At 35.6% G+C, this 22,612-nt stretch overlaps 1 protein-coding gene across 2 annotated transcripts; it reads left to right on the top strand.

Annotated features, from left to right (window-relative positions):
- Positions 1–3,387: 3,387 nt before the first annotated feature.
- Positions 3,388–22,360, top strand: HNF4G (hepatocyte nuclear factor 4 gamma). Of its 2 annotated transcripts, none has more exons than XM_041464465.1 (10): positions 3,388–3,505; positions 6,373–6,541; positions 8,903–8,997; positions 12,487–12,593; positions 16,544–16,699; positions 18,744–18,831; positions 20,664–20,816; positions 20,996–21,232; positions 21,711–21,833; positions 22,242–22,360. In XM_041464465.1, exons 1-10 carry the CDS (start codon positions 3,388–3,390, stop codon positions 22,358–22,360), a joined length of 1,365 nt encoding a protein of 454 aa, XP_041320399.1. The 2 variants fall into 2 exon arrangements, with proteins under 2 accessions (XP_041320399.1, XP_041320400.1); XM_041464466.1 differs by having other exon boundaries at positions 3,388–3,509; positions 6,377–6,541.
- The last annotated feature ends 252 nt before the right edge of the window (positions 22,361–22,612 follow it).

Genomic DNA, 22,612 nt, shown 5'->3' with positions numbered 1-22,612 from the left:
TAAAACCTTTGAATTAACATGTTTTTCTGGCAACCTATATTTCTTACTAAGCTGGAAAGGTAAAAGGACATATAGCTACTTATTAAAAGAGAGAACCAAAACTGTTTCAGTGGTGATAGTAGTTTGAGATTTGTTTTTATTTTCAGGAAGACTTTTATGGAAATAGCCTTGATTTTATTAGGTTGTGCTGTATTTTATACCACAGTCAGAAAGAATGATTACATTTAATATGGAGAGCTGAACAATTAACAGAGTTAATAGTCTTAAAGATAAGATAGGAATGCTTTCTGTATGTGATCCTGAGGTCATCAGATTTAAAGAAAAAAAGTAAGAAAACCACATGAACAAAACCATTATTGTGTAGCTTTCTCTTCACAATTCCTGCAAAATTTACTTTGAGAAGTTATTTCTTACTCAAATTTACAGTATCACTTACCTCAAATAAGTGCTTAGCAGTTTGACTAATTACACAGTTTTAAAACTTTTGCTTACTTTAGGCTGATATTTCTTGGCTATCAGTAGTTGATGACTTGACTTAGACTATTTTATACTACAAGCTGCAGTGTCATTCAGAATTTGAAAAACAGTGGAGGTGTCCAATATGAAAAGAAATCTGCTGTTAGGGAGTCTGAATACTAGTGAGCAGTATAAAGTTTGAACTGACATAAGACCAAAAGCTGTTCATCATCAGTTTCTTTCGTCAACTGCTCTAATTCCAAGACTGCATTCTAATTCACCTAAGGCTGAAAGAAAACATATTAATATTTTACTATAGTGATTTAGTGTACATTAATTGTTCATGATGTACTTTATGATGCCAAAAATCCCCCAGAAAGCACATTTTTATGAGTGCAAGATTTGACTGTAAGAAGTTTCCTTAGCAAAACATGAAAAAATAATATAAAGAATGTCTTTCCTGTAGCATACATTTTTCCATATTAAAAAATCAATTGAAATGAGTTTTTATATGACAGAAGTATGAAGGGTCAATTCATTCCCTCTCTTTAGCAGTCACTAAGGGACCTGTTTTGGCAGCATTGAAGAAGTTCTGCTAATAGCAGTGGGAATAGCAGGATTTGATCATGTCATACATGATATCTTCCATCTTCCATTCATTCCCTTATTTTAAATTTACTTATATGCCAGAATGTTGTCAGGGCTGGCATTTTGAAATAAAAAATATGCAATGGATGTGTTTGTAAGCATACAATTTTGGTGTTAAAAAGCCAGATAATATTTATAGAACATATTATCAAAAAGTGTACACTGAAGAACAATAGATAATTCTAGTTAACATGTAAGCCTTTTTATATTACGCTAAGTAGCATATTAAGGCAATGAATCACTTTTTATGTAACTAGTAATTAGTTTTATAGCAAATACTATACAAATACAACAAATGGTTGTAGCAAATACAACAAATTCTGCTACAGAAGAAACTTTCCAAACTGATCCATCAGGTAATATAAAATTATTCCATCTCATGATGCAATTACAGTGATTTCCTAAACAATATTTGCTGTCAACAAAAAGCTTTTCACTAATCTTAATTTAATATACTTATTTAAGTAAAAGAAAGAAATATCAGCTGTGTTTAAACACTGTGAAAACTTGTACACTTCCACTACTGTGAAATGACACTTTCTGAGTAATTTTTTCCATGACTGTAGGCAGTAAATATTCTAAAATTTCAGTCATATTCTTAAATGTATTTTAAAATTGCCATATTTTGTATTATTTGTCTTCTGCCCTGTATAGGAAGTATCTATAGTCATATCAGCTGCTCTTTTTAAGAGGTAACTTTTGCAGTTTTTTTGATATCTCATTAAATATAATAATGAATGAATGGTTTAGAGAAAAATGAATAGCAGTAGGTTGAAAAGGACAGCCCCTGTGGAGACCTTCCAAAATCTGAGGAGAATTTGTGCAAGCAGTAACACAACTGTAAATATGCTTTGGTTTGGGGATAGGTCTGTGAATTATACAAGAATCCTGTTGTCATAATTATGTTACTGGGCTCTGCTGGAATCAGGAGGAGAACTGGCCTGAGACTGCATCTACGTGTCCACAAGGAGACGGGATGATTTGTGACTCTCAGGTAACCCTGGGGACATGGATATTAGAAGGATGAATTTTGAAAGGCTTTTTTTGTAGGTCTTTTAGTGTAAATTTTCCTTCTTCATTGGTAGCTTGTCTGTCATAAATTGCTTTTAAAAATATTTATTTAGTTATTTAATCAAGAAGTTAATTTATGGTGCCCTTTTATAGCTACTTTTACTGAGTAGGAACTGCAGACTTTTTAATTCAAATATACATTTCAATATTGTATACACAGTTACTAGCATTTCTTAATTAGGCATAAACTGGGTAGTTTTCCTATATATGTAATCTTTATGTAACTATTTTTAGGAGTGCAAAAGGTAGTTTTCTGTAAAGAATGTATTGAGAATAATAACATTTGAAACTCTGCTATCCAACATTTGAAAGCACCAGATTAGCAAGTGTAATTCTGCTGTTCAGCTATATATTTGGCCCAGATTCAAGCAGCTTTACAGGAGGGTTTTTAACTGGGTTTGTACACACCATGTCTACCGACTGATGAGCTGTGGACCCACCCAGAGATTCATCATTACAGAGAAGGTGGTTAATATTTCTTGGTGCTTGGAAATGCCATGCAGCCATCACATTTTGTATGAAGAAGGGTTAGACAGGAAGCCACTGTCTGAGAGGCTGCAGGGTACAGTGCCTGGAGCCATTGCAGCAGCACAGTGTGTGATGGAGGCGATTTATGAATGGGCCTTGCTGCAGACTTGTGTGACTTGAAGCCTTGCTTAAGGATGCCTACAGAGCTAAGTCATTGCCAGTGGGAAAGAACATTACCAGCTGTAAAATGTGAGATTTTACAGCTGTCTTTTAAAATATGTAGGTAGGTGATTTGGGTATAGTTTGAGATAGTCCATAATCATATCCCATTTCCTTATTGTTCTAAAGTGAGAGAGCAAAAATGGCATATGAACTTAGTTTCTACATAGAACAACCAGAGTAGCTTGTTTAGAACTGTTCGTACCACACATTGACAGCAAAATGTGCAAGGCATGAGGGATGGGAAGCTTCCTGCATGTCCTTGGGTTCGTGCAAGAACTGGAACCAGTACAACTCCTGATAAGATTATTTCAGAAAGCATTCCAAGATTATCAGAAAGGTTGCACTGTATCATAAAAGAAAAAAAATACCCAGGTAAAATACAGCATGCAGAAGCAGTTTTCCAGCTCCTCCCATTGCTGCACTCAAGTGACACAGTTATAGTTAACTTTGGATTATCAATCACTGTGAAACGGAATGGGAAGGTTGTACATTTGAGCAGCTTTTTCACTGCCTTTGCATTCAATGATGCGGCTCTCAGAACCAATACTGGACATGGAAATGGCAAACTACAGTGAAGTTTTAGATCCAACATATACAGCACTGGAGTTCGAAACTATGCAGATTCTGTATAATGGCAATGGTGAGTTCTGCCCTTTGAGGCAAATTCAAGCCGGTTAACAGAAAAAGTGTAGTAATGCTATAAGGTGTTAGTTAAATGTTTTATTAATGGAGCATTTGGGGGTTGTTTTCAAACTACAAATCTGCTCTCTTACACTTCATTGCTAACTCTGAGTTAGTAACATTATAATTCTTTAAGGAAAATAAAAGAGAGGTTATATATAATAAAGTAGCTGTACTGTCACCAGTCAGTTAATCAAAGAAAAAAAAAAGTCTATTCAGCTGTTGTTTTATTTACTGTAAGACGAATGAATAACTAGTATTGACAGTTTGGACATGGACGTATATTTTGTATATAACTTTTCAGAAGGAAAGGACAAAATTATATCTAGAGGTTTGTGGAAAAAATTAGCTACTGTTTCTTGATGCCTAGTTTCTAATTGTTATACTAATATTTTTTTAAGTATTATTAATCTAGCCTTTCTAGCTAAGTGTATATATGCACAAAAGTGATTTAAAAATAATCACATTGGCTTTTTTAGAGAATAATGTTTAGTTGAGAAAAAGTATTTGCATTTAGCTAATGTAACACTTTAGGTAGATTTTTTTATATGCAATTTTTGAGAATTTTCCTCAATAATTTATGCTTGAAATAGAAAGCATACCATTTCATTCTGCCACCTAGTACTGACAAAAAACCCAAAAGAATTGTGAATAAAAGTATCAAGCAAGTTAAACTACTCAAAAATGGCCTTTCAAGTCTTTTGATACACTAAAAATGTTGGTTTATTGTGTCTTAAAGTATAATTCCTAATTCTATAGTAGTATGTATTTTTAAAAGGCAGAACTGATATGTAGTGATTTGCAGGAAAAATATTTAGCACTTGCCATATAGAACCTAATTAACTTTTTATTGTTAGGCTTTAAGTTTTATCTGAATTTCTGATGTCAAATTACAGCAAGCTTAGTAAACAGAAGGTTAGATTTGGTTATTGATTTAGGAAGAAAAAACAGAACTTTATGCAGTAACGAAATTTGTAGTTGTCAACAATGATTATATAACTTTAGATTATTTCTCTGCTTTTTTGTTCTAATATGGGTATTTCATTGGTCATTTGCTTTTTGCTGAATAGCGCCCTTTTGGATCTGTTAATTTTAAATAAAATGGGAAGGCAGATTAGGGAGGTTGTGCTTGGTTGCATGTGCTGGTGATAGAGCTGGTTAAACTGTCACTGTAAGTGATTAGCTTAATAATTATTAGTTATCAGGTGCAGCCTTTTTACGTTTAGAGTTTGTTTTGAGTTTAGCCTAAGTATTTTCTTATAGCATTTATAAAAAACATTGTGTTGTTACAGTGCTAGTTTGGAACTGAAAGCTGCCCCTTATGAACCTTCCTGTGTATCTTTTCTAGCTGTTTAAATTAATTGGGAACATGTAGAGACATTCAGGCAGATTACACAGTTCTGTTGAAATCAATTTTTCAACATCATGTCTGTTTTCTAGACATTTTGGTTTAGAATAATGCAAAAGAAAATAAGTATGTCCCTATATATATATATATATATATATATATATATATATATATGCACACACAACTTATATTGCTGTGAAATATTTCATCATAACATTTAAATATTTTATTTTCAATTATACTGCTATATGATGCAAAGCTACAAAACTCCAAAAGAAAGGTCTTATATTTTTCTAAAATATTTCTGTAACCTAGTTTAAAAATAGTTTAAAATTTTCCAGTCATGACAATTGCAATTTTAAAATAAATTCTTTACAGAACTGAATTCTTACCTCTAAGATTTCTTTTTATTTAATAATTTTAATGTAATTCCTATCTATTACAGCTCAGTAAAACAAAACAAAACAGAAAGGTTGCTTCTCTCTGTATCTGAAGAACTCTAACTTTTAAGCTCTGTGGGACACAATGAAAATGTTATAATGTATTTGTGTTTTACATTTCAGTTGGATCCATACAAGTAATATTATGTATCAATATTAACAGTTTTACTGTTCATCCTGTATATGGCTCATGAACTCATGTACTTGACTTTTGAATTAATTTTTACATATCTGATTAATGTGGCACTCTTTCCACTCCCAGACAAAACAGCTAGAAATGCTTAGGGTATGTTTTCCTTCCATTTAAACCAGAAGCAAAACAGAAAAAGCTATTGTGCAGTTGTTTCTTTGAACACGTCTGTTAACATTATGACTCAAAGAATAAATATACCTGGTTTGATTTCAGGTGAATTTATTAAGTAGTGTTTATCATATTCAGTGACTAATTGTTAACATGTAGCTAGTATTTTGTGCAAGGTAAAACTTCACCAATGATCCTGTCAAAAATATCTTCAAGGAAATTATAGACAGGTTAACAGCAGGTTAATACTCTTAGCCTGTATTTTTGTTGTTTTGGGTTTTTTTAAATTAAGTTGTACAAAATCCATCTTTTTTTTGTTCTTTTTTTTAATGTCATAGATTTTTGTAGGAGTTGCCAGCTATTGCCAGCTTGAATGATACATGAGATCTTTACCAATTAAGACCACTTTGTGCCAAAGTTCCTCTTCATGTTAAGAGGAACATATGTGTAATTATAAATGCAGAAGTGCACTTTAAATTTTAACCTTTCAGCTGAAAAGAGTTGAGACCACACTTATTTGTTGTTATGAACTTCATAAATTCTTTTAACAGCTCTATGACTTTGAAAGTGTTCATGTCAGTAAGAACCAGACGTAATCAGATGGGTCATGCTATATGAATCTAAGTGGCAATTAAAAGAGGAAAGGCCAGAAAAAGCCTCTATTTAGGTACAACCTGCTCATGGGGTGGTTTTTGGAAGCCTTATCCATAACTATGTGTGTTCTTGTCTCTTGTCAGACAGTTCAGGAGAAGCTGTCAACATGAACGCTGCTGACAACGGGGTCAGTAGTCTCTGTGCAATATGTGGAGACCGAGCGACTGGAAAACATTATGGCGCTTCCAGCTGTGACGGATGCAAGGGATTTTTTAGACGTAGCATCAGGAAAAACCACGTCTATTCATGCAGGTATTTCAAAAGTTCATCTGGAGGCACTAAATTAATGAATTTAAGCAAAAATTTTATTTATACTTTATCAGAATTTTTCAATTATGTCAGGGGATTTTCAGCTTTTTCTTAAGGAACGCTACTTGATATTACACATTCCAGAAACTATGTTCCAGGTGCTTGATGATATTGTTGATATCATTACATCACTCAGAAGCTGTGTGTACATCACTCTTTTATTTATGATTACAAAAGTCATCTCCTAAAAAAAAAAAAAAAAGGAAAGATGATCATATTTTCACTTTAATGTGAAAACTGTAATGGTTAACTGTTTTCTAAAATTCTTTCCTTATGAAGGTAGTTTCTGAACAGAAAGTATGAGATTTATGAGTCTTGTTTTAAGGACTGTACAAACACATCTGCACATACTTCCACCTGGTGTGACACACAGGTCTTTTGAAAAGCCATATCCCCCTGTCTGTCTGAATGGCAATCTGTTAATTTCCAAATGATGCCCAAAACATCACACTGCACCATGTTTGATGAAATTATCTTTGTAGGCTAAGGGCTATAAACTGTCCATTTTGAGTCATGAGCAGAATATATGGAAAACTCAATTTATTTGAACAAATCACTGAAGGGGAATATTGGGTTTTCATGCCAAGATTTTGGTAGCAATGGGGCTACAAGAGTGGATTCTTGTGAGAAGCTGTCAGCAGTGTCCCCTATGTCTGTTGAAGCCAATGCCAACCAGCTCCTGGATGGCCAAAGCTGGGCTTTGCTATCAGCAATGGTGGTGGTGCCTCTGGGGATAACGTATTCAAGAAGAAAAAATAATTCTTGCGTAGAAAAAAAATTGTAGCCAGAGAAGAGAGTAGTGACAACATGAGAGAGGAGCAGCTCTGCAGATACCAAGGTCAGTGGAGAAGGAGGGGGAGGATGTGCTCTAAGTACAGGACATTCTCCTGCAGCCCATGGTACAGACCATGAAGAGGCAAGCATCCCTGTGAAATCCATGGAAATCCACAGAAGAGCAGATATCCACCTGCAGCCCATGGAAGACCCGCTGCTGGAGAAGGTGAATGCCTGAAAGAAGGATGTGACCCTATGGGAAGACTGTGCAGCAGCAGGTTCCTGACTGGACCTGTGGCCCCATTGAAGGAGGACCCCACACTGGAGAAGGTTTTCTGGCAGGGCTGTTGACCCTGCAGGGGACCCATTGCTGGAGCAGCCCAATCTTAAAGGACTGTGTGCTGTGGAAAGCACCCATGCTGGACCAATTCATGAAGAACTAAGCCCATGCAAAGGACGAACATTGGAGAAGTTTATGGAGAACTGTCACTTTTGGGAAGGACCTGACAATGGAGCAAGTGAAGACTGAGAGGAGTCGTCGCTTGAGCGGGAAGCAGTAGCAGAGACAACATGTGGTGAACTGACTGTAGCCCCCAATCTCTGTCCCCTTGTGCTATTGCATGGGGTGACGATAAAACTGTTATAAGAATGACTTGTTACTGGAAATGTTGTTTCCTACACTCTTCTTTGGTTGCGTAATATTCTTAGAAGGAAACCTCTCCCTTATAGACATAATACAGTGATATAGCATAGACATACCCCTAAAATCGTGTGTTAAGAGCTGACATAAATGATTTCAGGAAGAGCTATGCTTTTGCAGTCTGTTTATCTAACAAACACATGCAAAGAAAAAAAGGCAGATGGAGAGAGAGGCAAATGGCTCATACGCATTCCCTTTAGGCATACCTGTAGATGTGCATAATAGCCTGGATAAGCTGCCTTGCAGTGTCATGTTCCATGTATTTCCTCAAGTCTTTATTTCATTGTATTGGTTCCTCTCATTTCCTGTTTAGGTTGCCACATATAGTGATAAAATATGCAGCTTGCTCATTGTTACCTCCCAGAAGGAGTAAACACTGCCAGACAAGGGTAATGGTTTTGCAGCTAAGGGGTTCCTCTATGCCAACAATATTTGTCTTTTTCTTTGATTGTCCTTTCCTTTTTCTATTTGCAGCTTTTCTTATTTTTTTTTCTTCCACTTCCATTTGACGCAGCCAGTTACTGACTTACCTCCCAAATCAATTGAGGTATAAATGATGTACATACCTACAAAATGATGTACATACCTACAAAATTTTCCACACTTGCCTATTCCAATGCATACACGTTTATACACACATATATTCCTGGAAAATTAGCAGGTATGAAACACCTCTCAAAACTCATTAATAAAGAAAAATAATCAATGCAACTGAAGAAGAGATTCTATAGACATTATTCTGACAGGACAGATTAGTTGGTTTTCTTCTTTGTAATCAGGGTGCTACTTTATTAATGCTTTATACATTTACCTTTTCTTGTCTCTGATAGATTCAACCGACAGTGTATTGTTGACAAGGACAAAAGGAATCAATGCAGATATTGTCGTTTAAAAAAGTGTTTTCGAGCAGGAATGAAAAAGGAAGGTAATGGAGTCATTTTTTATTTGGTATACAAAGAGAAAAAATCCAAATTAGCTATGAAATATAATGAAAATTCTAAAAAACTCCAGCGGAATAAACCAATGGAAAGTCTGCTACAATGCCTTCATAATGGGAAAGTGATTTTATATTGAGGTGAAATGTATGTCTTCTAATTTTCAAGTCGGTAAGCAGTTCTAGCACTTGGAACACTAACAAGTCCATGGATTTAAAGTGAATTTGCAAGTGTTTTATTCATTCATTCTGGCACCAAAATTCATTGATTTCTACATATTGAGCCATATGCTGGAATATTTCAAACCATGAGATTTTACTTAAAATGTTTACCAAAACTGAATAATAAAATCTCTATCTGGCTTTTTTTTCCCCTGCCCTAAGTAATGACAGGGCAAATTTACTGGTTCTTCCCTTAAACTTAAATGTATGAAACATTTAAGCCAGACAAAGGACTGTGAAGTTGAGTGAAAAAGTAGTGAGAAGAGTAGTGGTAGCTGTCAGTGGAGTGTCCACATTAATTAATAAAAAATCTAATTTCCCTAGGGTTTAATATAGGAAAATTGCTACTTAGCATCTCACTGACAGATGTGAGAAGCATGTGTCCCAGTGATTCTTCAAAGTTGAAGAACCAGATCACCACAGGAGCAGAGCAACAGGAAAAGAAGAGCAGTGCAAATATTAGAGGGTTTATTTTTTTGTTCGGGCTGTTGTTTCAAAGACAATAATGATGTAGAGGCAAAAGATATTCTTATCCATTTCAAATACACACTCAATAGTGGTTTGTCACAAACTTTGCTACCTTTTTTGTTTGGAGTATGGTGCATCTGCTTGCAGGCCAGTCTGAAATGTGAATGCTTAGTTCTCTTGTAATGTGGCTATCATTCTTTTCGTCTGTACAAAGGAAACTTTTTCTTTATGCTCTTAAGTATCTGTCCTGTAGCAGATACTGTTTGCTAGTAATCAAGTTATTGGTATGAGGTAAAATGGATTTTTCTGCTTTAAGCTGTATGGGGATATTCTAAACAGCATTGCACAGGGTATGAAATAGGTTTGCCTACTAATGTGGATCTCCTTTAAGACACTTTGACCTTTTGGAATTTGAGCCATTAAGTGAGTAACATATTGTATATATGCTATGAATCTGATGTGAAGAAGTGGAAAGATCTGTGAAAATGCAGCAGCCCTATAAGTTTTGCAAATAGCAGAACTTTACAGACTCTCAAAACCTGGAATTAAAGAATAGTTTATCTCAGAAGGGACATGTAGAGTTCATCTAGTTCAGCTCCCACTTAAACCAAGGCTTACATCTATGTTCAGTCAGGTTGCTTGGGACCCTGTCCAGACAGATTTACACAGTCTGTGAGAGGGGAGATTGAGCAACCTCTTGCTCTGCAAGCTTTTCCAGTACTTGACCACCCTCTTTGGGAAGGGTTTTTTTTTCTTATAACCAGTTAGACTATCTCTTACTGCAGTTAGGGTAGTGTCCATTGGGTCTTTTCATTATGCATCTGAGAAGAATCTGGCTCCATTTTCTGTATGCTACAGAAATGAAAACACTCACATCCATGTTGCTGGATGGACAACAGAAGCAAAGATGCCTGTCTCTGCTTCACCTTGTGCATCTTGTGGATTACATCTCCATAGCCTTCTGCTGGACACTACTACCATGTTTTCCAGCACCTTTCATGTGCTGGGGAGCCCAAAACAGAGAAATGCTCATTTCCCTCAAGATGCTAATGCAGCCTAGTGCATGGCACAAAATTTTTCACCCACTTAACAATACTCTGCCCTACTCTGATCCCACTGCATCTAAGACTTTCAGCATTGCTTTTGTTTGTTACAACCTCTCTACATGATCAGGGCATGTCTCATAGTATAGCACGGAGTCTATGATAGTTGCTCATGTTTTTAGCAAATCTCTTTCTTTTCTTCGGGACAAAGATAAGAGAGGCTTCAGTTACTACAAGCTTTGCAAGTCCTCTTTGAGCAAATGTACCATCCTTCTCATGGAGTCTCTATTTAAGGCAATTTTAGCCTGAATTGACAATAAAGCTTTAGCCACTTAGTCTTGTCCAATAATCCAAAATTACGTGTATGTAAAAAGAAATTAAAGCATCCACCTATGGTGGTAAGTGTGTTCCACCAGTGATTTTCACTAGTGGTGTATTGTCAGAATACCTTACTATTTTTGCAAAACTAATCAGTGCTGAATTTATTTAATTGCCTGTGTTTGTTTCAGCATTGGATGTTTGTTTCAGCATTCTTTTACAAAAGGTTATATTTTCTCTTTCCTGCCTACAACATACTGTGTATCACCATACAAGTTTTCTTCCTGTGACATAAATAAAAGGCCCATCAGTGAACGTCCCTGCAAAAAAGTTAGTACACCTCTGGAATAAACTGTGTGCATTGTTCAGATAAACCCTTAACCTACTCACTGTACAGAGGGGTTTTTTTGTTTCTTTTTCTAATTGAAACCTCTTGTACTACTCCTAAATTCTGTAATGCAGATTGTTTCCCACAATATAGCAAACATATCTTTGGCACTAAAGCTGCTGCTCTTAAAAGACAATGAAGTTCCTCATGCAATAGAAAGATTTCCATTGGCACAATTTTTTCCCCTCCTTTTTATTTTCCTTGGCCTAATCCTGGACATGATCTAGGTTTTAGAAGGATCTGAGTTTTTTATTTTTTTCCTTCTTTCTTTAGTTTAAAAGTATACTTTTTTGCTTCATAAGCCTTGTATATACTGATTACAGATTCCTCATCCAAAGCTCTTTCAAATGCCTGTTTTTGGACCCCATGAGATAGCCTTATTGAATTTACTGTCCTAAAACTTTTTTGGTGTGCTGGTTTTTGCACTGGTTCCCACCCCGCCCCCCCTCCCCCCCCGTAACTTAGTTAATATTCCATAAACTGGCTGGGAATGCAATGTCACTGAGGAGGAACATGAGATTTAAGTTTCAAAATTATCTTACTAGTGGATTAACTTAATGATTCATTCCTGTTTCATTGTTCCCTAGAGCAGAGCATGAGTAGGGCTTTCATACTTCCTCTGAGAGATATTTTTTCAGTGGTGATGCTGTACCACTTGATCTGTTTGGCAGTCTGGAAATGTCCATTTCTGCTGTTATCATAAAGTCTGACTTATTAAATTGGTTGAAATTGTGACCATGTGTTCAAGTTCAAAGGAAGAAAGAGGTTTGACTGTAATCAAGCTAGTGACAGAAGTGCAGATGATTCAGTGTCTATCTGCAATTAGTTATGCATGCTTTTTACAGGCAAGTAATGTTCCAACAGAGACTATAAACATGTATTATCATCCTTCCTCATCACTCAGAGCTAAACGCAGATCATCTTCTTTGATGTCATACCTTTCAGTTCTTATAGTTATCATCTGGAATCTAGTAAAGTTCTGAAATTATTCTTTGTGTCAGTGTTTACAAGTCAATAAATGAGATGATTATTCTTTTCCAGCTGTACAAAATGAACGGGACAGGATAAGTACAAGAAGAAACACTTTTGATGGCTGCAACAGTCCCTCTATTAGCACATTGTCACAAGCCGAGACACTCTCCCGCCAGGTACTGAGATCTATCACAAAATTATTTAGTGACGTTAAGACCACTTTTACTAAAATTAAATACTTCCCAGTTTCTTATTGTATTGAAAATAATTATTGAGATTACTTTTTTCCTACTTCCAAAATCCACACAGCTTCCTCTTCTCAATGTAAGCGGTAATAGAATACATTCTTGAAGCATAGTCAATAAAAAAATTCTACTTTGTCCAGAACAATATGTCTTAGGCACCTTTCTTAATAAAGGTTTATGGTTCTTACTGCTTATAAATCAGTTGCTGTCTTAGGCAGGTGGTGGCATCTATCTATCCTTGAAGTAGGCTTTCCCATGAAACATAGGGAAAAATTTGTTCAAAGCCATTACATTCAAAGGGGTGTGGACACTCATTTCCTTACATTCTTTTGAAAATCTCATTTTTAATATCCTTAGACATTATAAGTAAGGCAAACAGAAGTGTTCCAACTGCAGTCTATTCACATCTTGCTTTTAAATTTTCTTTGTCTCATCTGAACTTCATTTTCTCTTTTTCTTTTTTTTTTTTCTTCCTATTGAATCAATTGCTGAATGGAACAGTCTCCAGTCCTTTTCTGCACCTCAGATAAATCATAGTCATTGATTCTGCATTCTTGCACCTCTTACTAACTTGCTTAGAATTTAACTGCCACCTTTATGATTTCATGCTGACTGATTTATACATCCCCAAATGTTTTGTAATCTCATCCTTTATAAGCATCTCTCTTAGGCTGGAACTGCCTGTAAAGAATTGATGCAGTTATAACTGGGTTATAGTCTTTGGCACATATTGCATGTCTGGGCAGGCTAGATGAACATAATAGACCTTCCTACCTTTCCTACCTATACAGTATGAAAAATATATCTATATTTATCTCCTTTGTAATTTTTTGAACTTGCTTATTGTGCTTTTTTTTTATAATACTCCTTAATCATTTACAACTGGTATATGCAATTCAGGAATAAGAACTGTCTTGAACAGAATCACATCTTCAGCTGTTTATAGCACAAAGTTCTTTGGTCTAAAAAATCTCCTTGTGTATACACAAATTTAGTGTACTTACTATTTGTTATGTTTTAGTAGAACAGAATTGCTTCCACTACGTCAAACATACATGAAGATACAATGTTGGCCTCAAAGTCCAAGAGACTCCATTAGCATGATGGAAAAGCAAAGAAGTCTTAAAAGTCCTTCTTTTTCCCTCAATTGAATAGGTCTGTAAGATGAGTTTAGTCCTGAGAAGACACTTAGAGGAGGTGGTAGTGTCCCAAATGATTATCCAATACTTCAGTTGTGAAATGAGGAAGAGGGTGGCATTCATCTCTTTTGAAATATTCATATTAAATAAGGAAAAATAGATATTTTCATCCCTTTTGAAGTGCTCATAATAAATAGGGAAACTTAGTAATTTTTTCTAAGTTAGTAAGTTTTTCTTAAGATCCCTTACAGGGGGGAATTGTCTAGGTACAATTTTTCTCATACAGACCTGGGAGAGGTTTCCAGGATTTTGTAAATATGAAAAGGGCATGCTGGACTCTCATATGAGTAAAGACATCTGTCCCTGAATGTTTTCAGAACAACAGTGTTATATTTTCATGCTCATCAACTCATTAATGGGTACAAGTTACATTGGGAAAGATTTCACCTCAATATAAGAAAGAATTTTTTTACAGTGAGAACAAGCAATTACTGGAGCAACCTTTCTAGGGATGTGGTGGAGTCCTCATCACTGAAGACTTTCAAGATGCAATTGGAAAGAGTGTTAGATAATCTCTAGGATTCATTTCCCATAAAAAGTTGAATTAGATGATCTTTGAAGGTCCCTCTTAACATGTGCTAATCTATGATTCTATCAAGGCAGTGAGTCCTGTGTTGTAACCCATAAATGAGAGGCAGGTTAAAGCAATAGAGAAATAGAAATTGAAAAGTTCGTAGCTTCATATCCTTGTCAAGACATGAAATCCTAGGTGTTCATAATGAACTCCATGGGAGTCACCCCACGAATACCCAGCAGAAGTTCACCAAGTAATTTTAGCATGGAGACTGTAGTTTGTAATGTAAGATGTAAATTATAAAAATGCACAGCTTTGCTTAAATATATTAAGGGAAGGACAATGTGTTAACTTCATGAGTCAGTGTGTCTAACAGTTAAACAATCTACCTCTTCTTTGCCTTCTTGTATTATCTTCTAGTTGCTGCATGGTTAGTATAATTTTCAGGTAGATCAGGGTGTGACCTACTATCAGAAATCTCTTCTTTGTTCCTTTGAATGATGATCAAAACCCCTTTTACTCTTCTGGAAAAAAAAAATGAAATGTATTGAATTTCTTTACTGACTTTCTGTACTGAAGGTTTTCTAGACTGAATCGTTCTGGTAGCTCTCACCTGAATTAATCTCAGTATTTTCGACCTCCTTTTTGTAGAGGAGATGCCAGAAATGGATTCATGATTGTAGCATGGATTTCACACATTCTATGTCTACAAAGAGGCAATACCTCTAACCTTTTTCCTACATGATAGACTTTGAATTATGTCTGAGGAATTTTTCACCTGCCTAGCTGCTGTATTTCCCTTAGAGCTAATGTTCAGCTGGTTAACTGACATAAATATCTAAGCTGTTTTCACTGTTTTACCCTACTGAATTATGTAGGAAGCATAGAGCTTTAGTTCAGAAGTACAACTCCTTTTGACTACCCAAGGATAAGAGATTTCACTACAGATCCCACTGTGGGCTTTGACATGGGTATATAATGAAGGGAACTGGTAGGAGTCAAACTAAATAATTTCCACTGTCCTGAAAAGTGTAGGAGCGTGGCAGTGGAAGACCAAACAATCAATTTCTTTTCCGGAGGAAGATAATCACACTACATAATTTCCCAAATATGCTTTTGGTAATAAAATATAAAGAGAAAGTTAGTTTTATAGGCGTTGTACAGTGATCTTTTTATTTTCTTTCTTTTTCTTTTTCTTTTTCTTTTTCTTTTTCTTTTTCTTTTTCTTTCTCTTTTTCTTTCTCTTTCTCTTTTGCACTTTTTCTTCTTCTTCTTCTTCATCTTCTTCTTCTTCTCTTTTTAATTTTGTTTCTGTTTTTCTTTTTTTTTTTTTTTATCCTTTTCTGCTTCCTTTTTCTTTTTGTTCCCCTGGTATGATGGCAACTATAAACTGGCCTTACCTTCTCGGGTTTGCCTTTATCTTAAGCTGGCTTTCCTGCCTGGCTCAAGAGAAAGTCTGGTTTTGTTCCTTTCCTTGAAAAGTCATTAAGAATTTCGGGAATTGGCTCAGTAGAAGTGCCCCAGCTTCAGGCCCAGAAAGATATTGCTCTCTTGCCATTTCACAGAATGCTGTTCCCTGCAGGTGGTCTAATGCACACTCATATCCTTTACAGTTCCTCTGAAACATCTCAGGCCTCTGCCTATACCACTACTTCATCATTACAAACCATTCTCCTCCAGGCACTAAAACCCTCCTGTTTTACCTTCTCAAGTTAATGATACTTGTCTTTACACTAGAAGAACATGCTACCCTTTTATCATTCTCTTTGTCTTATTATCTCTGTCCCTTAATATTACTACATACCACTATGAGCTCTTCTTTTTTTTCTGAAATGAAGTAAATGTCAACCATTTTAAAGAAAAAAACCCCAAAACACTTCCCTTCTACAAATGAAAAGAGCTCTATTTTTAAAAATAGTATTTTGGAATGAGAATATATTATATCATGATATGATTAATTAAGTTTTTAGCATATTGCAATGCATACTGGTAATAATGAGAAATAAAAATTTATAATTTACGTGCAGGGTAATGGTCCATACCGTCAAGAAATTTCTCAAGAGTATCTGTGATTACTGCTGTGATTTTTTCTTAAATATGCTATCAACCAGTGAAAATAAAATTATATGAAAGTTAACATCATTCATTTTTTCTCTCATTATCACCAGATCTCAATTTCCAGTCCTGGTGCTAGCACTGATATAAATGTTAAGAAAATTGCTGGTGTTAGTGATGTCTGTGAATCTATGAAGCAACAACTTTTGGTCCTGGTGGAATGGGCTAAATATATTCCAGGCTTCTGTGAACTACCACTCGATGACCAGGTATAAGAGGAGACCAAAGAGAAATATCTAATTACTGCTCTGTTATTTCTGTGATATTTAAATGTCAGGATGAAGCATTCATTCTTTTTTGTCTGAACAAATAGAGCTGAGTACTCGACCTACCCTCTTAATTTATTTTATTTAAGTTGTGACAAAACACCACCACAACAGAAAAGACATGAACAAAAAGAAGCAGCAAGGCAGCATGACTTTATAAGTGTTTTGTTCTTTCTGTAGTGTTTTGGAAGCAGAACTTTTTCTGACCTTAAAAAGTATTCCTTTCATGCTCACCTTTCATTATAATATGGTATAAGACAGCATGTTATTTAATTTGAAGCAAGGCTTCTCTACTTGCAAAAACCAAAAGTGATTAGAATCTCAATCAAATTCCAAACATACTGATATCAATCCATAGCAAATAATCTTTCATACAGTACAATGTACTAAAATTATACTGTATATAATAAATGTAAGGAAAAAAGCACCAAATCTTGAAAATTCGTAAGAGTTTTTATGACAGAGGTGTGATCTAACATCATATCTGTAATATATCCTAATATATACCTGGCTTTCAGAGTAGGTTGTGCTAGCAAACCCAGAACCAGAATCTCCACTTTATGGGGATCAGTTCTCTGACAAGCAGCCTCAGAAGGAGATTAATTCATTGCTTGGGATCTCTTGATTCCACACCAAAATCTGATTATCTTGAAAATCACTCTGTGAACTTCAATCTTCCAGTTTTTAAACTAAATCCTGCAAGTGTTAGGTCATCCTTGGTTTGAACTGAGTCATTCCCCCTTATATAGTTTCTCATGAATATGGGTATATTTCAGGCCACAGGAAACTCCCCAAAAAAGAAGTTAAATGATGTCTTTGCAGACCCACAGAGCACATATGTTTACAAGCTCAACATACTCAAATAAGTTTAAACTGTTCATGTGAAAAAGAATTTCAAATGTCATTACTACACAAGGGCAACAAAAGCAAGAAAAAAATATTGTTGCTTTTATTGTTAAGATAGCATGGAGAAAAAGAGAAGGTATCCTTAAATATCCTTAAATATCCTTAAAATGTTCCTATCTGCCTTTGAAAAAAATAAAATATCAGCTTAGAATGATAGGCTGAAAATGCCCCTGCTGTGCTTGAAGATGGGAAATACTCTGAAACCTTAAGTACATTAGAAAAGTAGGGACAAAGATGTTGAGAGATAAAACAAATGCCACTTTTTCATTTGTGATAGCCAGTTGCTAAGGGGCATTGTGGGTTCAGTTATGAAATAAGCCATCTGGTTTTGAAAAAATGATTCCTGCTCTGGGAGTCAGCCTGATTTACAAACCACAGAGGAGACCAAAGCAGCTAAGGTAGCTCTACTGAGAACCTGAAGTCTTAACACATAAGTGTGACTGGTTTGGATTAGAAATACTTGTCAGGAGACGAGTTCTTTGAGGAAATAAAGGCCGTTGCTGAAATTTCAAGTAGACATTAAAACTAGGGGAAAGTAAATAGCTGACTAAGAATAAACTAATAAACACAAGTTCCCTACTAGTACAAATTGGGATCCTCTTTGTGGACAATAGTGGCTCTGTTAGCATATCTGGCTTTGTTGGGAAAAAGCTCTTTTAAGTGTCACATAAATTTTTGGTTCAAGAGAAAAATGAAACACTGATAGAACCAAATTTACTGTGACAGTTCATTACAGCCCACTGGAGTCTTTAGTGTCAACTTAAAATGCCAGACAAGACTTTGTGAAGGGAATACACACTAGGAAATAAATGCAGGTAGTATATTTATAGAGAAGTATTTTGCAGATCCTGATGTTTAAAATCTAGACAGAATGCTAGATATGACAGAGGATGACAGTTTAATTAGAAAGTACTGTTTTTATGGTGTTCAGATTTTTACATTCACTTTACATTTTACATTGGAATCTTAACAGTCTTCAACATGTACCTGACACACAGTAATATGTATCCTCTTTTCTTTTGCTCTTATTGAAACTTACTGCTTTATCATCTAATGACTCTGCTGGGTTTTTTTTCATGAGGTTGCCCTGCTAAGAGCACATGCTGGGGAGCACCTGTTGCTTGGAGCAGCAAAGCGGTCCATGGCATATAAGGACATTTTACTTTTAGGTAAATATTGGTTTTGTTTTACTTACTGATGGTGATGTTATAGTACATTAGCAACGATGTAGTCACTTAAGTGGGACGACTGTTCTCGCACAATCAAGCAGTGCATTCTGTAAATGCTAAATAGCTATTAATGACATGATGTCATGTGCCTATTCCAGCAAAAGCAGGTGGATGGTTTCATGTGACTTAATACAGGTAAAGGTCTATTGGATAGCAGAAACTACAATTTAAGGGAGTTCCTGGCAATTGCCTCCTTACGTTATCATCCTTTCTGCACCATTTTTTCCATAAAAAAATCGGAAAGAAATAACACCACCAGAAAAACAGCGTAAAACCCCCTTTGCTTCGGAAAGGAGTAGCCAGCCTGTTGCACATGTACTACTTTCAGTCTTCAAGACAACCATTTATCCGGATTGTTCTCAGGAGTCCTTCAGACTCAGAGAAGACTCTACTGGCTAAAATATTAGATAGTGTGTTACCTGCCACTCACTTTCCCAAGAGCCCTTTCACTTCTTCTTCAATAGTCCCCATATGACCACCACGTAAACATCATTCCTGCTGTCCCTGCCGTGTGGCAGATGGGTGCATCCATGGCACAGTGCCGAGGCACGCCTGCAGGAGCGTATTCTTGGTCAGCCTAGATGGCTCCTACGCAGGGTTGTATTAAGGGAACATGGCTGTCAGGGAAGAGGACGTTGTCACTGATGGAAGCTTGTCTTCTAGTTTATGCAATAGAGAGGCCCAGTTACAAGATAAGATGTGTGCCTCTTTGGAGGGTGATGTGATGAGGCATTTGTTAGTCTTGTTTGATACAGTGCACTGCCTCTCTGAAGTGTACTCTGCTGAAAAGGGTCTCATTAGACATGGTCAACATTGGGGCTGTTTCCTGAGACAGGCTGTTGGTTGTTTTGGACAGGATTTTTGATGTGAGGCAGGGCTATATAGAATACAGACTCAGACTTGTCTCTTCACTGGTGGTGTGGTACAAGGACATTTTCTACTACTTGTTCTCCTTCCTCTTTGGGCCTGCCTTTTCATAGCTGTAAATTAGCTTGAATTTATTTTTACTCACATTAAAAGGACAAGAAGGGCTTGGTCTGAAGGTATTTGTCTCACCAGAAATTCTTTCAAGATAAAACAGGTACCTGTTTTATGAGTCATTTTGACATGGATCTCTTGTGATATAATTATCAGTTTTTCTTTCAAAAACTGCATGGTGGCTTCTGAAAGCTCCACAGTATTCCTAGTGTTCTCCAGAAAGTGAATTAATGTGTGATAGTGGAGACCTCCAAAATGGATATTTAAAAAAAAAACCCAAAACCCAAAAAACTCTAGGTAAGATTATTTCTTACCTGCAAATTTTATGATGTTACTAAATTTTATTAGGAACAACAGAAACATCCACTAGAAAAAGAAGCATTTCCAGTGTCTCCTCTTTTCTATTGTCAAATCCTTGTCAGTCATCTTGGGATATATTATTTAATCAGGGAAGAAGACATTTTAAGATCAATACATTAGTATATTTATCCGTTATTTAAACATAAAGATCTACTTGCTTCATACTTGTAAATTCGAATGCCAACCTTGGTCCTGTGGACTAACCAGTAACTACATGCTGGTGTACTTATATGTACAGATTATTTACCAGGTGACAGCTAAAATATGCACATATACTCTTTGCAAAGAAAAGTTGTGTGTGATGCAAGGGAGAGTTATTAAAAAAATTAACTTGATCAAGCAATATGAAATGTACTTTTGAAAATGGGCTTCATCTAGTACGTTACATCAAAATGTTTCTATTAATTAATATGTTGATATTCTTTCTCTCTAAGGCAACAATTACATAATTCATCGCAACAGCACTGAAATGGAGATCTGCCGAGTGGCAAATCGGATTCTGGATGAATTAGTTCGTCCCTTCCAGGAAATTCAAATAGATGACAATGAATATGCTTGCTTGAAAGCAATTGTGTTTTTTGATCCAGGTATTTTTACAAAAATATCTCTCAATTGTTTTACCTGTGATTGTATTGAAAGTAATTTTTGTTAATGTAGCATCTGTTCATATTATCTAGCTGAATGGAAAAGAATAAAATAAAAAACAGTAAGATACTCCTCCCAAATTGTAATATGCCTTGACTTAAAGTTTTTGTCATTTTTAAAGATGCAAAAGGCTTGAGTAATCCGTTGAAGATTAAGAATATGCGATTCCAAGTCCAAATCAGTTTAGAGGATTATATTAATGACCGTCAGTACGACTCCAGAGGGAGATTTGGAGAACTTCTTCTTCTACTGCCTACACTCCAAAGCATCACTTGGCAAATGATTGAGCAGATACAATTGGTTAAATTATTTGGAATTGTTAAAATTGACAGTTTGCTTCAGGAAATGTTACTGGGAGGTAAGCTCTCAATCTGTTAAATTTATAATGTTGTATTATGTTGAATTTAGCCTGTTGGGATATTGAGGGAATCCTGATCTAAGCTACCACTCTGACTCACTAGCTGAGCTTTGTGTTGTGTAATTGTTAGCTAAAGCCTTCTTGTCTTGGCAGTTCATCTTGTTAACTTAGTCCTACCATGACAGATTTTGCTATGTACTTCTCAGTAACTACTGGGTTGTCCTACAATTCCCTAGGCAGATGAAAGAATCTTTAGAAATATTTCATGAAACACACTGTTATTGCAGTCAAAACAGTGAAAATAAACACAGTGCTTAATATGCTTGAAGTCTGCTTAAATTGTTTAATGAATACCCAGAGGCAATTATTCAAATTGCCAATCAAAATATTTACTCTGTGGAAATGTAATTACTGAAGTATAAGTCACTGGCATCAACATGCTCGTTTGCACTGATATATGCTCATGTTATTTTTGCAGGTACTTCTAATGATGCCAGTCATATGCACCATCCAATGCACCCTCACTTAGCCCAAGATCCATTAACTGGCCAAACTGTCCTCATAAGTTCAATGTCTGCTCCTGTACATACAGAACAGATACGTAAGTAATTGCACGTTAGCCTTCTGTCATAACACTTCACTGTTTCATTTTAAAATATTAATTAGCATGGTGGCCTGTCAGTGTTCATAGAGCTATTTCATCATCATTTTAAAATTAAAATAATTGTGCATTAAAAATGTATGTATATAAATGGTGTTAAGTAATAGACTTTGACCTGAATTTAATTTAATTTTAAAAATTCAGCTCCATTCTGATATATTATTGTTTTTACATGCACAATCTAATAAACTAAAAATTCTGATCATTAAAATATCCTGTTTCCCTAGCATTTCAATGCACTTTCTTTCCCAATCATGCAACAGGACTCTCTTTCAGTGCAGTAGTGTATATATGTAGAGTAGACCGGGCTATAAAAATATATGTAATTATTTCTATGTTTTTTTTCAGCAACTCCAGAAACTCCATTACCTTCTCCTCCACAAGGCTCTGGGCAAGAATACAAAATGTCTGCAAATCAAGCTTCAGTCATTGCACAGCAATCTATTTTGAAACAAAAACCATTGTGATAATATTTTTATCTCTGTCTTATCCTTCCTTCCTTCCCTTCCTTCTCTTCCTTTTCATGCACTACATAGATTGGTAGAACACTTGCACATTTAAAATCTCAGGTTGATAAAGGAAATTATTTCCTCAGCAGCCACTACTAAGTGGGTGTTCCTTAAAACACCTCCTGATTTGGAAAGTAATGCTGTTCTGACTACTGCATACAACTGTAACTGTGGGTGCTGCAGTCTGACAAATATGTATAGAGGTAGATA

Source organism: Pyrgilauda ruficollis, unplaced genomic scaffold, assembly GCF_017590135.1.
Source record: "Pyrgilauda ruficollis isolate IOZ18807 unplaced genomic scaffold, ASM1759013v1 scaffold18, whole genome shotgun sequence".
NCBI classification, from domain to species: domain Eukaryota; kingdom Metazoa; phylum Chordata; class Aves; order Passeriformes; family Passeridae; genus Pyrgilauda; species Pyrgilauda ruficollis.
Note: the sequence above shows the minus strand (reverse complement) of the source record. Positions and strands in the feature narration are given on the sequence as shown.